The 14,514-nt window shown below is 38.8% G+C and overlaps 1 protein-coding gene across 3 annotated transcripts in view; it reads left to right on the plus strand.

The window, feature by feature from the left end:
• Window positions 1-1,414: 1,414 nt before the first annotated feature.
• The window catches only part of igsf9ba (immunoglobulin superfamily, member 9Ba), a 73,487-nt gene continuing 60,387 nt past the window's right edge, over window positions 1,415-14,514 (plus strand). For 2 of the 3 annotated variants that reach the window (XM_051397888.1, XM_051397889.1), the window contains exon 1: window positions 1,415-1,948. In XM_051397888.1, the coding sequence (XP_051253848.1) occupies window positions 1,885-1,948 (64 nt within the window). In that variant the 5' untranslated portion in view covers window positions 1,415-1,884. The remainder of the gene's footprint in view (window positions 1,949-14,514) is intronic. The other variant, XM_051397887.1, reaches the window with a different exon arrangement.

The following is a 14,514-nucleotide window of genomic DNA, read 5'->3' on the forward strand; positions in this document are numbered from 1 at the left end:
TGTCTAAATTCTCTTAAGCTTCCAACATTGGATCTCCCATCTTACTCACACTGAAACATGTACAGGACTGTATGTGGCCCAGCTGGGAAGGAGGAGCTCACAGAGCTGAGTAGCGTTGCCCAGATGCTACCTCATCCTAATCTGATCATTACTCTATTGTGTATGGAGCTGTTTTGTTTTAGAGAAGTTCTTCCCAACCGTTTATGGCTTGAAACACCTTAAAGAGAAGCACTCACGAGTTGGGAAGAAGTTCAAACAAATGCTCAGCTATGCTTCTGTACAGTGCGCAATAGGGGGGTCACTGAGAAGGCTGAGGAGTATAAAAATGATGTGAATTACATGTTATGGCCTTTTGGAGTGACACGTATTTAACATGCATAGGCCAGATGTAATGCCTTGATATGAGAGCAAGCAAAGTTGCAAGTTTTTAAGATCTGAAACATTATATGACATAGGTTAGGGTTGTGGTGTAAGGCTAAAGATCAGTACCAGACCAGACTGTATTCAGGACTGTCTGTTAAGTCCCTGTCAAAACTGAGCTGGCTGCAAAATAGTGATAGAAATGTATTGTGAAAATATTACTCAGCAGGATTTTACTGCAGGACCTAAAAGGGTCTGCAGGGGAAAAAAAAGAAAATTGATTCTCTTTGAATCAGATTTTTAGGAACCTTTTTAGATCTTCTTTGATTTCAGACAGGAATATGACAGTCTCCAAAAAAGGGAGGGGAGGGAGGGGAGACAGACCGACAGACAGACACAAAAATGTGACAAAATTCTGCTGAAGAATTGCAAAATATGGCCCTGAGACCAGCCTCCCTCTCATATGACGGATCACCTATATGTTTATTATCTCCCAGCAACACACAGAAGCTGGTGTGTGGAGCGGAGATCCGAGCTGATGTCGAGCAGCCAGAGGCGCACGGGCGTTATGATTCCTCTTGTGGTCATGCATGTAGAAAACAGACGGAGTGAATCGGAGGCAGCCTTATCAGCGGTAACCATGTGTGCGCAGTGGGCAGCGTGATGGAGCTGCATCCACGCGCTCGCGGCCGTCGAGGAAAAAAAAAACACACACAAAAAAACAAACAAACAGGCGAACTGTATTGTATCTGTCGCCACACCCATCACATAAAGCCAGACCCGGCGCGGTAGTAGGAAAAAGAGCAGGTTTTATGTCGGTGACAGCGACATGACAACAGCCGAGGGCTATGGGTGAGCGACAGATGAGTCATGAAGCGCGCCCCCCTCCACCACCATCCCCTTTTTTCCAACCCTCACTGCACATAAAGTAAACCTGCTTCAGCATGGTGCCAATATTGATATGACGAACAGTGGTGCAAAAAAAAAAAAAAAAAAGGGGCCGTGTGAGTGAATGGATGATGTGCTGTGATGGTGCACGTGGGGCCAGTTTAGGAGAGGTATTTAAAGATGTGGACGCGTCTCTCTGTCAATGCGCATGATACTGCGGTTCCACTACTATAGCACGCTCCAACTCACCTTGAATCGGCGCACGGCCGCTCTCCTGTCATTCGGGTGCGGGGCCGTACGGAGAACCAATACACGCCCCAAAGCCTCAATCAGCAGCCAATCCGATGACTGGAGAGGCGGACCTGTGGCTGCATTCTCACACTTGGTTTCACTATGCGCTCGTAAAACGGCTCCGTCTACTACAAACGCGGCGGTGCAGGTGCTCTGTCTCTTCGGGAGAGAGGATGCGGATGGAAGGACGGGGGAGGGATGAAGGGATGAAGGGAAACGCCACGAGGAAAGAAAATAGGATATGAAAAGGGGCTTTTGCTAAGAGACCGTGAGGTGCAAGGTCGAATATGAGAGATTGGTTGAACGGGGCACTTTGCGTGGTAATAGCTGGTCGGCAATAGTACTATGATTTGGTATGTGGCCACTCTGATAGCAAGTGTATTCAGCACCAGAGGAACGGCCGCTCAAGGTGAGTTGAAGTGCAATATATTTTGTGCCGCACATAGCATATGATTTCTGCTGTGTCCGTGTGCGCTTGGTGCTGCTTTTTGCAATCGCATGACATTTTTTTTGTATGAACTGTGGGGCTATTTCATTCTAACAAATGGCTGCATATCTCATATGTCACGTGAAAGTTCAGCCCTGGTTAAAATCGTATCAGGGAAACAACAATTGCCTTGAAATGGCCTGGCTCGTATGCATGATATGTGGAGACAGGATCACTCACATGTCTGTGATACAAATGCTAGAGTCCAGATTGATTGGCCATGACAAAGATGGCTTGATTGATATGGCTGGTTGGGTTTCGGCCTGTATTTTGACATCTGTGAGGCTCATTTGTGTGATTAAAAACAACGAGCAAATTGGACATAACGTCCCCGCTGCTGAGGGGGGAAATGTGTGCATTGTATCATAGCAAGCAGTCCCGTTTGAGTTCTCCAGAGAGGGGTGTGACCGTCTCAGCCCTCAAGATGGAAAAGTAACTAAATAATGCATTGCGCGTCAGATAAAATGCACTCTTGAATTGATAGAGCCCACTGCTGCATGCATGGGATTCATATGCTGAATTTCACATTGCACATGGATACGGTCACTGTGCTGTGTGTGATGCACTGAGCACATACAGGCTGCAAGGCTCGCCTAGTGCTGATCTAAGTGGCCCATAAACTAGTCATTCCTGGAGCAACAAACTGCACAATATCCCTTTTGTTCTTATTTTTCTGAGCACCCTGTATTGACCCATGTACTTACTTAACCTTGCTTTTCCACTCGTGTCCAGATGAGGGAGACATGTGCCAAGCTGTCGCCTGGTAACTGATCCCAATGACCCCACATACCCAGTCAAAACTGGTCTGCTCACAGGTCTGGCTCCTCCTGTGATGACAGTCATGTCTAAGCCAAGCCAGACGTGAAAACTTCCTCTAATCATGCAGTGAAACACGTTTGATTTAGGAACAGAGAACCTCTCATGGGTGCTATTGTTTAAAGCAGAAATTCTCCATTTTATGAAGGCACAGATGTGGCTTAATAATATCGACTCAAAGGTGCTGTCTGGTATCGGCACTGCACTGAAGGTGATTTACTTCTGAATAGGCTTACAGGCTGCACCAGAGAGTCACAAATCACAACGTAGTCTGCTAGTAATTACAAATGAGAGCTGGTCTACTTCTTCTATTACAGTGTCCCTGTCTGAACCCAGTCTGGTGCTACACAGAATATCTGAAATGCATCAAACTGTGACTCATTTTACATCTCCTTTTGCTCATGATAAAGACAACACAATTATTATTATTATTATTATTATGATTATAATTATGCAGTTTTAATGTCATAAATGCCTAGTTATATACTTGCATTGCAGCATTGACAGGCTGTTGTCTGAGGAAAGTGTGTAAGGTCCTAATAAGTCACTGTGCTAAAGAGGTTGCAGTCTGTTAAAGCAGCCGGTTAGCTTAGCTTAGCTTAAAGACTGGAAACAGTAGGAAACAGCTAGCCTGAATATGTCCACTCTATAGCTCACTAATAACTAATAACACGTTTGTTTAATCCAAAAATGGGAGTGTAAAAACAACTGTTTTTGGTTTTACGGGGTGTTACGTGTGGGACTATTTCTTGGCTGTGAGCAGTGGCTTCCTTGTCATTGCCAGGCAACCAGTATAGTTTACAGGAAGTCACCTCCAAGAAATAGTAGCTTTTTCACTCTGGTATTTGTATGGATTAAATAAGCAAAACATAACATATTAATTAGTGACCTTTGAAACAGTAGGCTAGCTGTTTCCTCCTGTTTCCAGTCCTTATTTTCAACCTTCATAGTAACCATACAGACATGAGAGTGGTACTGAAAAAAGTGAATAAGCATATTTCAAATGGCAAACTATTCCTTTAAGTAACAATAATTAAATAAGCGGCCATCTTTATATACCTGTTCTGTGATAGTAAGCTGCAAACTATATCCTTTTACTTACAAAATGGTGGGCCACACCTGACCCTAATCTGTCAATTAGAAAATACTATATTAAAGAAAGTTTGATGGGTTTTCCATTGTCAGACCTGGAGGCAAGAGCACTGATAACATGATTTAATACTTTATTTCACTGTCATGATATGATGAGAGATACCAGTCAGATTTAAAGGTAGAAATGAGCATAAATCAAAACAGATGGTCAAAAGAGAACTTGCTCCAAAATAAACAATTTCACTTGAGTGGTATTTTGTTATATGTGCTCAGTGTTAGTGATGAACAAACGGGCAATGAGTTTGCAGCAAGACATGGACAATCATTTTTTTTTTTGTTTCCCTGTAGAGAATTGCATCTCAAAAAGTGTTTAAACACCCTGAGACAGTTAATTTATGATAATTTGTCTTTTTTGTTTTTATTCAGTAAACATAAAAGTCCACATTGAGACAGTATTAGACTATATTTGGATAAAGGCTAAAGAATACCAATTTTACTCCAAAGAAAGTCTTAAAAATGACATCACATTGATGTAATTTAAACTCAAAAGACAAATCACCTTCAGATAATGATAATAATAATAATAATAATAATAATAATAATAATAATAATAATAATAAATATGTATATATATGGACATTAGTGGTTGTTAGGAGAAGAGTCTATGTGTTTAATTGGAATCAAACTCACAATGATCTGCACCTTGTATGTTCTCAAAGTTAGAAACTGTTATATCTTGGAAATTCAGAAAAATATCACAATATAATATTTCTCTTATATACACGCAGCACTGCTTAAAGGACCATTGTGTAGGACTAAGGGGCATCTAGTGGTGAAGTTGTAGATTGCATTCAACTGACTATCACTTGCCTTCAGGGCGTGTTGGAGAAACTACGGTGGCCGCCAAACTTGCAAAAAATGCAAAAGCCCTTTCTAGAGCCACTGTTGGTTTGTCCGCTTTGGGCTACTGTAGAAACATGGTGGTTCAATATGGCACCCTCCGTGGAAGAGGACCCACTCCCTTTGTAGATAAAAATGTGTCATTCTAAGGTAACAAAGATTCTTATTTTTAGGTGATTATATGCTAATGAGAACATACCTATTAATGTCATCATCTGCAAACAGAGGTAGTTTGAAAATGTGAGTTTAGGCACATTCATTATTTGAAATAGATTTGAATCTATCAATAACAGAATTAATTAATCATCATTTTCATAATCATAATTATTTACATCATTCAGCAAATGAATATGTACTATATATATATATTGAGCTGTGTTCTGAGAGAGGCTGTCTGACAAGTAGTCCCAGATGCATGAAATGTTTTTTATCTGTAAGGGAAATTGAAAGCATAAATGGGTCAAGTTTAGCTGGGATTATTTGTGGCTGGCAGCGTAGTGTTGAAAATGGAAGGTGAAGTCGGTGGACAGAATCCAGACATAAAAGGAAACAGAAGCAGGGGTCAAGCAGTGGGTCATATCAGAAGTAAGATATGTTTAAAGGTTTACATAATGATTGGCCTGTTGTACAGATAACCTTGTCCGTCTGTGATGCATGAATGTGCGGTGTCTACATGGTGTGTAGCAGGAGCAGCATATCAGCAGAGCAGCAGCAGCAGCTTCAATGAAGCACCTAGAGCCCCACACACAGTCATTGTAGTTAAAATGGAAGAAAATGGAAGAGTTGAAGCTTAAAAATACTCTACAGGTCACAGTTATGTGTGTATAAAGTGCGAGTAAAATGCATCTGTGGCTGAAATTGACACCCCTTTGTGGCTTTTTGTTGTTTTGCTGGTGGCAAAAATGCAGATTTGCAACGGAAAGAAACACCACATTTGCCTGCGGTTGCTATAGTGTGCACAGGGTTGTTAGGCCATCATCAGATAGACAACAGCGATGCGTAATAAAAGTCAACCCCCAATTCTTTCAATGAATCCACTGCTTTTGGCACAGCAGGGTTGCTGACGCAGAGGGCTACACCACACAAACGCCGGGTCATCTGGCAAAAGATGCAAGGTCCTGCGTTGGCCAATCAGATACGAGCAGGTAAACTTGTAAAGTTTACTTTGTAACAGGGCTGCACAGTTAATCAAAAGATTATCGAAATCGCAATATGGCCTTGTGCAATATCAAAATTGTAGAAGCTGCAATTTTTTGATAAAGGTAATATGTGTGAAAAAACAGCATTATAATGAGGTACTGTAGAGATGCCCTGTGCAAAAAAAATTGTGACGCAAAAATGATCATTCCCACTGATTGACAATAATATCGCAAACGTAATAAAAAATGTTTTACCATATCGTGTAGCCTACTAAAAAGTCTTCAAGGTTTGTAACACCCTTCCTCATATTATGTTAAACCAGTGCAGTCTTGGTGTCTGTAAAGCCTTTAAACTCATGGATCTATCACTTCAACCAGCCTTTCTAGAACCCCCCACCAGTGCAGCCGATTGCATTTTTGCAAATACAAAGCTGTTTTCAGTCTTAACGTGTGGTAAACAGTCTGGTTCCCTGCACCCCCATAAGTTCTCCTGCACCTTGTCAACAGTCTCATGAATTTGGCAGTCTTTTTAATCTTGGCGAGTGCTGAAACTGTTGCGTTTTGCAGTGAGCTGTTGTATTAGCCTGTGGATTAGCTTTTTTATTAAATAATGAATTAAACAAAAAATAAAGGAAAATTAGTTGCAACTTTCTAAAGTGAATATTAATTATAAAAATGAATCCAGTCAATCACAAACATTGACAATTAATTGATGAAAATTGATGCATTTCACAAAATTGAATTAAACTGCACATAACGAAAAACAAACCTATTCGGATCCTCATAGTGCAGGGCTCTTTTTTTTTAACACATCAGTCAATGATTTACACAGAGTGGCTCAGGTATGTGCAATCAGTCACATTAAATGGACAGTCAAATAATTTTTCTTGTGCCAAGTGCCCATTGGGGAGGCAACATATGGTCGGGGAGACTCGAGGTTAGTTCAACAAAGTCAACGGTGACTTGGCAGCCAATCAAGGTGACGCAAAAGGGACGCTGATGGCAATACAGGAGTAATTAAATGTCATTGGCAAGTGTCGGGGAGTGGTATATTTGAAGGACTATTTTCAGCCTGAGTCACTGATGGCAGACTGACTCTCCTCTCAGGTCCTGTGCTGGGACTTGGTGTTTTAAACCGTTTGTTGAACTGGCTTTTGGCCAGATGGTATTCATCTGTAATTCCCTTCTTGTGAGCTGCCTCCTTGATGTTTCACATGGATCTCAAGCTCCCTTGTGAACCGTGGCTTGGCACTTGTTCTTGTCGCTGGGTTTCTTCTGAAGGCACGCGTCTTCAAAGATGGGCGATATATAGAAGCAGACAGTATTTTGTGAAGGTGTCAAAACTGCCACTCACATATCTGAGGCCTCCCAGTAGTGCTGAGGCTGTGTCTGAAAGCCCTCCTACTGCGTCTGGAGTCCAGCTTCAGATTGTGGTTCAGGGAGACTGGGCTGTCTTCAGTTTTTATCTGGATGTTGGAGCTGTCTGGAACATTGTGTGAGGCTGATTTCCATGAAATGGTTGAGGAAATGTTTTGACAGCAGTGTTTTAATTTGTCTAACATCTGCAGGGTTTTCAAAAGTTTTAATGATGGGTAAAGGACATGTTTGTGTCTTTCTTAAAACATTGGCCTCAGTGCAGTTTTGTGATGTTTTATGTTATGACTGCTTTTATGTATTTGTTAAAAATCAATACATATGAATGTTTTTGTTTTTGTAAAAGATCTACTTTTTGTTAAAAACAATCAAAAGCCCATTGTGGTGGGATTTCTTTTAAAATATTGATTCATGTCCAATTATTTAGTCTTCATGTAAAACAGAATGTGACACATTCTTATGTAAGCATGAAATCAACCATTAATATCATGACATTCACCTGTAAAACCATGGTGTAGTGTTTCTGGGGGGCCAGACCTCACTGATTACTGTACAAAGACACAACTTTATCATATGTGCAAAAGCAAAACTTTATGAGTGATGTGGATGAGACCATGCCTCTGTTGGCATCGGCTGCTATATTCAGTCCTGGTCTTGCCGTGCTGAAAGCTAAGAGCTCCCACTGCGGCAGTTAAACAATATACTAAAATATGTTTGTGAAATGATTTTAGGTGAGAAATAGGCAACACAGTATCACAATCTTGCTTCGCATTTCATCATCAGTTGGTGTCAAGGCCACACCCCCTAAAGTCACTGTCCTCTGCAGGTCTCTGATGCATTTTTTAAATTTGCTGAGAGGAACAGAGCTAGCAGAACTGAAGGGTATACTTATACTTTAGTCAATGCTGGAAATGACTACAGTAAAAAAAAGAATACTTTAAGATTTCATTTCTGCCCTGAGGTGGTTATGGATGTGACAACTTTTTGCTTTTCAACCATTTTCTTGTGCTATCAGAATTAAAACATGTCACGCAACTCTTCTCCTGTGCACTAGGCTGCTGTCACCTCATGAAGACAGGTGAACTGAAAACACTGAACATGAACGTGCGAAGTGCTTTAATTTTGATGGACTTGCAATGAAGCTTACACTGATCTTCACCTCGCTGTGTAAGATATTTTTATCTACGAATGAAGTGTAGATTAGATTCCACATTTATAGAACAGTTACAGTTTGCAGTGGATCAGGTACACTAAGAGATCAGGCAAACACTCAGCTAGAGTTGTGAACTACCACAGAAGTGTTTGTCTTTGGTTTTTCTGTAAGCAATAATGTATGACATTACAATAATGTCATACATTATTGCTTAGTTAATGTACATGGAGAAACACTTTTTTAAAAGGAAGGCTGGTTCATAAATGAACCAATAAATGGCCAAAGATGAACCTGTTTTTTAAATGTATTTTGACATATTTTCCCACAATTTTATGAACATTTATTAACAACAATATAATGTAAATGAATTCATTTTTGCTTTAAAATTGCTCTGTATTTTTACAATTTATTACATGTAATTTTCTTTTTGGGTTTTTTTTTACCTTGTGCTGATATACCGTATGTGTTGCTCTAGTGACATTGCCAGTACCCATTGCCAGTAGTAAAAGAAAGTATTCAGATTAAAAGTTATAATACTACAAGTGAAAATCATGCTTTAAATGAATAAATGTAACTACTTTATACACTGTTTTGTAAAGGCACATAAATGTAATGGACTACAAAGTACTGAAATGTAGTGGAGTGGCATTATAAAGTAGTGTACTCAATGACCTCAGTATGTATTTAGCCACTCTCTACCCAAAAGACCACAAACCCCCCCTACAAGGCTGAGATCTGAACCAGGACCGTGTCAGCACAAAGAATTCATGCAGCTCGTACCAACATCATTAACTGTATTTAATAAAACCCTAATTTAACCTCACAATTTCTCAGAGCATCAGTATACTGTTCTCACTGCGTAGCTGTCATTATTAATCTTAATTTCTAGCAGCACTGTGTCATTTCTCTTCTCACCTGTCCAGTTTTTTTTAACTATATATGCTTGACTGATGCTTTAACTTGCCTGCCAAGCCGTTCTGAAATCGTTCTGTCCAACTAGTAAATCATTTTTCAGCAGACATACAGCGCAGCGTCGTCTCTCTTATTCATATTATTTCGCTGCACTATACTTTCTAGCCCACCATCATAAGAGTAAAGCTTAATAATGAGCTTAGGAAAGGGCCTGTGCTCAAGCTGTGGATGGCAGACTCTCCGTACTGGGCATGTGCCAGCTCTTTCTGGTGATGCCCCCTCCCCCTCCCATCCCCTCTCCTCCCTCAGCCAGTCCAGTCCCAGCGGAGTCTCCTTGCAAACAAAGCCTGCAGCATTCTGGGAAAGCCAGTTTTTCAGATCATGTGGTTCTGGTTGGATGGGCTGCTCTCCCAGCCACTAGATCACCATCTCTCTGAAAGCATGCAGAGCTGCCCATAATAATAGAAGTGAAATATGACATTGTGTTGATGTTACACTTACCACAGGTCCAGTTATATGATCTGTACAGTAAAGTCTATTTGTCTTATCATGGAGATAAAAAAAAAGTATATATGTGCAGACTTGCGATTAATCAGGCAGTCAACCGACAAATTAACTTAATGATTAAATAGAGAATTCCAATGATTTAAACTGAGAGACAAAACAATAGTCAGCAGTTCACTATAATGTTATTCAGGTTATATAGTGCAATTTACTGAGGTCAGACTATGACGTTTTAAAGTTTTGTACAGTAAGAAAGTCTAGTATTCATATTAGGAGCTTTACTTAGAATAGATTTCCTTGGAATTTAATCTTTTTTCAATATATTTTTTTCCCCACTGATTAATAGAAAATCTGGTTTTGTCAGCCACATGTGCAGTATGTTGCGATTGAACTTATTTCACACTTATTTTCATTTTATCCTGTTACCAATGTGAAATTGCTATTAGGTGACATATACTTGTAGAAAAAAAAACATAAATAATTCCACTGTTCAGATTTTAAAATCTCCAAAATATTTAAATTTAATGATGAATTACATCATCCACATCACACTCCTGCTCCACAGGGTGTATATTGCTACATATTGAGGGAAGATAAACTTTCTCTTGACCTTCTAGAATATTGTTTGTGTCCTACATTAACTTATTTGTTAATTTTGTTATATTGCCATAAAAAGTGTTGGGAGAAGGTTAGATGGATGGCTCATTTGTACAAACTGAGACTTCCACACTGGAGACCTAACACACTGTTGGTCCTCTACCAACAGTCAACATTAGGCTCTTTTAAACATAAACAGCGTTTTTCCTGAATCTTAGCTGAGTAGTTTTAGTTCCCTAAACTTAAATATGCCTCAATCTCAGGGGAGACATACAAGCACATGCTTATGATTATAGCATATTTTGTCATTTAGTTATGAAGACTTAACAGATAAGCTAGATAAACCTTTACTGATCCCCAGAGGGGATATTCAGGTGTTGTAGCTGCACAGAAATAAGTACAGATAAATAGAGAAAGTATATGTATATAATAAAAATAAGAATAGACAATATAAACAGAACAAATTAAAGTGGTGTGATTAGTAAGGCAAGGCATTTTATTTATGAAGGACTTTTCCTACATAAAGGTTGTGCTGTACAGTGTAGTTGATTCAGAGTTAAAACTGCACTGTTCAATGATATATATTTACCCTTTTTTTAAAAAAACAACTCAATTCAGAATTAAAACAACCCACTTAAAAATGATAAAAAGAGATAGAAATAGATAAAATAACAAAAGCACAGTAATAAGAAGACCTTGGGTTTTTAAAACATTTCGGTAAAAGCGCTTGAGAATAGCAGATTTTCGGTCTGGATTTATAAACTGTAATGGTTGCGGCGTTCCTAAGACCATCAGGCAGTTGAAGACCCTCACAGGTCTATATAACTCAAGCTTATCATGTATATATGTAGGGCCAACTCCATGTATAGATTTATAAACAAGTAATAAAACGTTAAAATCAATTATGTAGCTTACTGGAAACCAATACTTAGGAACTGGGGTTTGACTTTTTAGACGTTTTGACTTCAGAAATCCATGACAATAGTCAATTTAGCTAGAAATAAAGCATGAATCAGCTTTTGATATCTTCTTTTTTCATAAGATTCCTACCTTTAGTAATATTTTTGGATATATTAGTTGCAGTAAAGTTGTCAAGGTATATGTAAACAGCACACCAGAATTAATATCATTAAGTAATGATACGCAGTGTTTGTCTGTACTAATATACGGAAATATAAAATCATATAACATAGCATATTAACATAATATAGTATTGGCCTGATATAGTATAGTACATATAGTATGGAAGATACAATATAAATAAAATATAAGGTGAAATGTAGTGATATAATATTATATAATATATAGTATAATGAAGCAACATTGAATATAATCTAAGTCCAGTAGTATTTGATAATCAGTCCAGTTAGATGTTGTGGGGGAGTTGGGTTGGTGATAGAGAACCTTCTTTAATCCATATTTGTCAATAAAATTAGATCAAATATGTTGGTCAGAAAGAGAAGTCACTGACTCCTGATTATCTTCAGTTCAGAATTGGAGATAAGGATGTCAGTTGGACCGTGTTGGACTGAACAGATAATATCACTTTATTAAAGACGGCTGAGTGGACTCTTCTTCAGTGGACCACGTATTCAGTGGTGATGGATAAAGGCCTACAGGTCGATGGAGGTTGATGGACCGTTTGTTTCCAGGACTTTTTTACAGTGCTTGCAGTATTTATATGCATTATAACACTAAGAAGCTTAACTGACTTCTCAGTTTTTACGCATGGATGAACTGTAAAGGCAACAGTGATATAGTTCTGAAATAATGACTGTGTCGGCCCATTTAGCAGTGTCTAATTCTACTTTTAATCATTACCAAGTGGCAAATATGATTTCTATGAAATATGAGTTCTTTCTACCATTAGTATTTTATAAAAATGTTTAAGTGTTTAAAAGACAAAAAGAAAATGATGCTATTACTGCAAATGAGTTAAGACACAATTTCTGAAAATGAAATAAACCATAGTACCTTTTTTTAGACAAATTATTCAGATTCAATTTAACATAACGAGTAGTGAGTTACAAAGATGCAGTAACTACAGTAATCTACATTAGAATCCAAAATGCACACACTATAATACTAATATTTCAGTATTTATTGTCTCTCTTCAAAATACTATGACACTTATGACTCCATCTTCAATCAAGAATACATTTCATGGCTGTGAAAGGATATTTTCAATCCTGAATATGTTGTGTTACACTTTTTTTTACTTTCTACTTATGTTGCTCTAATCCGTAGTGTTTATATATACAGCATGAGAGAGCCATACAGTAGAAAGGGGAAGTGAGCAAATGAGAATTATATGGAAGCAGATATGTTGATTGGACGATATATGTGGAGTTGATATTGTTCTTTAGACATCTGAGCAGCTAACATACAATACAGGAGCTCTGTGTTGCTTTGAATTTTTCTCTCGCAAAATGATTTATTGATCCTGAATAAATACAGTCTCATAACCAGCTGTAATTAGACAAGCCACATGAAAGCACTAATAAGAGCTGTTAGCAGCAATATGCCTCTTTGTGTAATTAATTTAAAACACCTCAGCAAAGGCATTTATAACTCATCTAAAAAATGACTGAATCATGGCTGGACTGAGGAATTTCTGTGACTTACAGCTCCTGCCAAAGATGCCCTGTAATGTGCACCTCTGGCAGTGCAGTGCCCGGCAATGTTGGTTCGCCCTTTGTGTCTTTGGCAAGCCAAACCCATTTCGCACACACCTCTCTCTCTCTCTCTCTCTCTCTCTCTCTCTCTCTCTCTCTCTCTCTCTCTCTCTCTCTCTCTCTCCTTGCTGTGTGTTCGAGCAGATGTCAGCACATCCATTGCATCCCTGACTGAGCATTGCTTGTCTGAGGGGAGAACATTGCCATTAAAGAGGGCTAAATAATGAAGAGACCAAATCTATCTTACATTGTTCCCATGTACAAGTGAAAGTAGAGACACTGAGGTCATTGTCTGGTCTGCTGAGTACAACCTTGTACAGCACCATATAGGCTGGACTGGAAAATACCATCTGGTCTATAGAATATAACGTAAAATGTGTACATTTTGCATGCAAGTTAATAACTGTAGTAGTAATAGTGTGTAGAGCTAGTGGTCAGGATCACTCTGAGTCTAGATGCTGGTGGTGTAAAGCCAGCAGGTGGTTGTTGGAAACATTCAAGCAGAAAGATGGTCCGAATTTTGAATGTTCACAATTCACCCGTAGAAGAATAAAAGCAGAATGTGAGAGAAAAGATGTTCCTTATTGAACATTCACCAAAGCTTCATTATATGAGGGCAACAATCCCAAGCATGCTAAACCCACCTGACCTCTGCCTGTGCCCTAGTACCCTGCCTGTGGATGAAGCCCAGAGGTGCCACTCTCGGTGTTGCTTTTTATTCTATTCATAGTTTATTTGCTCAGTCTTCCTTCTCTCTTCTGTCTTTTCATCTTTCAGTTATAAATAAATGTTTCACATCCACCAATGAGGTTATGTTTTAAGTGGCATTTGTTTGTTTGTCTGTCAGCAGAATTACGGAAAAACTACTGGTCGAATTTTCATTAAAACTTGCTGGAAGGCTGCAGCATGGGCCAAAATAGGTCAATTGTTATACAGACGTATGTAGTGGTTGTGTTTGCAGATTTGTATATCATAGAAGACTGGACTATTTGCTTTGAGGTCTGCACTACCCTATTGCCCTTCGAGTTTATCTAATTTAATTTATTTAGTTCTTGGTTTGTCTATCTTTTGTCATGTAAGCTCTGTTTGAATGCACAGTATGATATATGTTGCTTTTAAACTTTTTTAAAGATAAAATAAGATGTTCCTTTATTGGTTCCTTGTAGGGGAAATTCAAATTTGGCACAGCAGCACAGGGGAAATGTAGTGTAAGAGGAGTGAAAGAATAAAATACAATAAAATATAATAAAATAAAAATGTCTCTACCTCTGTCTGTGTTTATGTACCACCCCATTGCACCAACATTTAAAAAAAGGACACAGATAA

Source organism: Dicentrarchus labrax, unplaced genomic scaffold (assembly GCF_905237075.1).
Source record: "Dicentrarchus labrax unplaced genomic scaffold, dlabrax2021, whole genome shotgun sequence".
Lineage (NCBI taxonomy): Eukaryota > Metazoa > Chordata > Actinopteri > Moronidae > Dicentrarchus > Dicentrarchus labrax.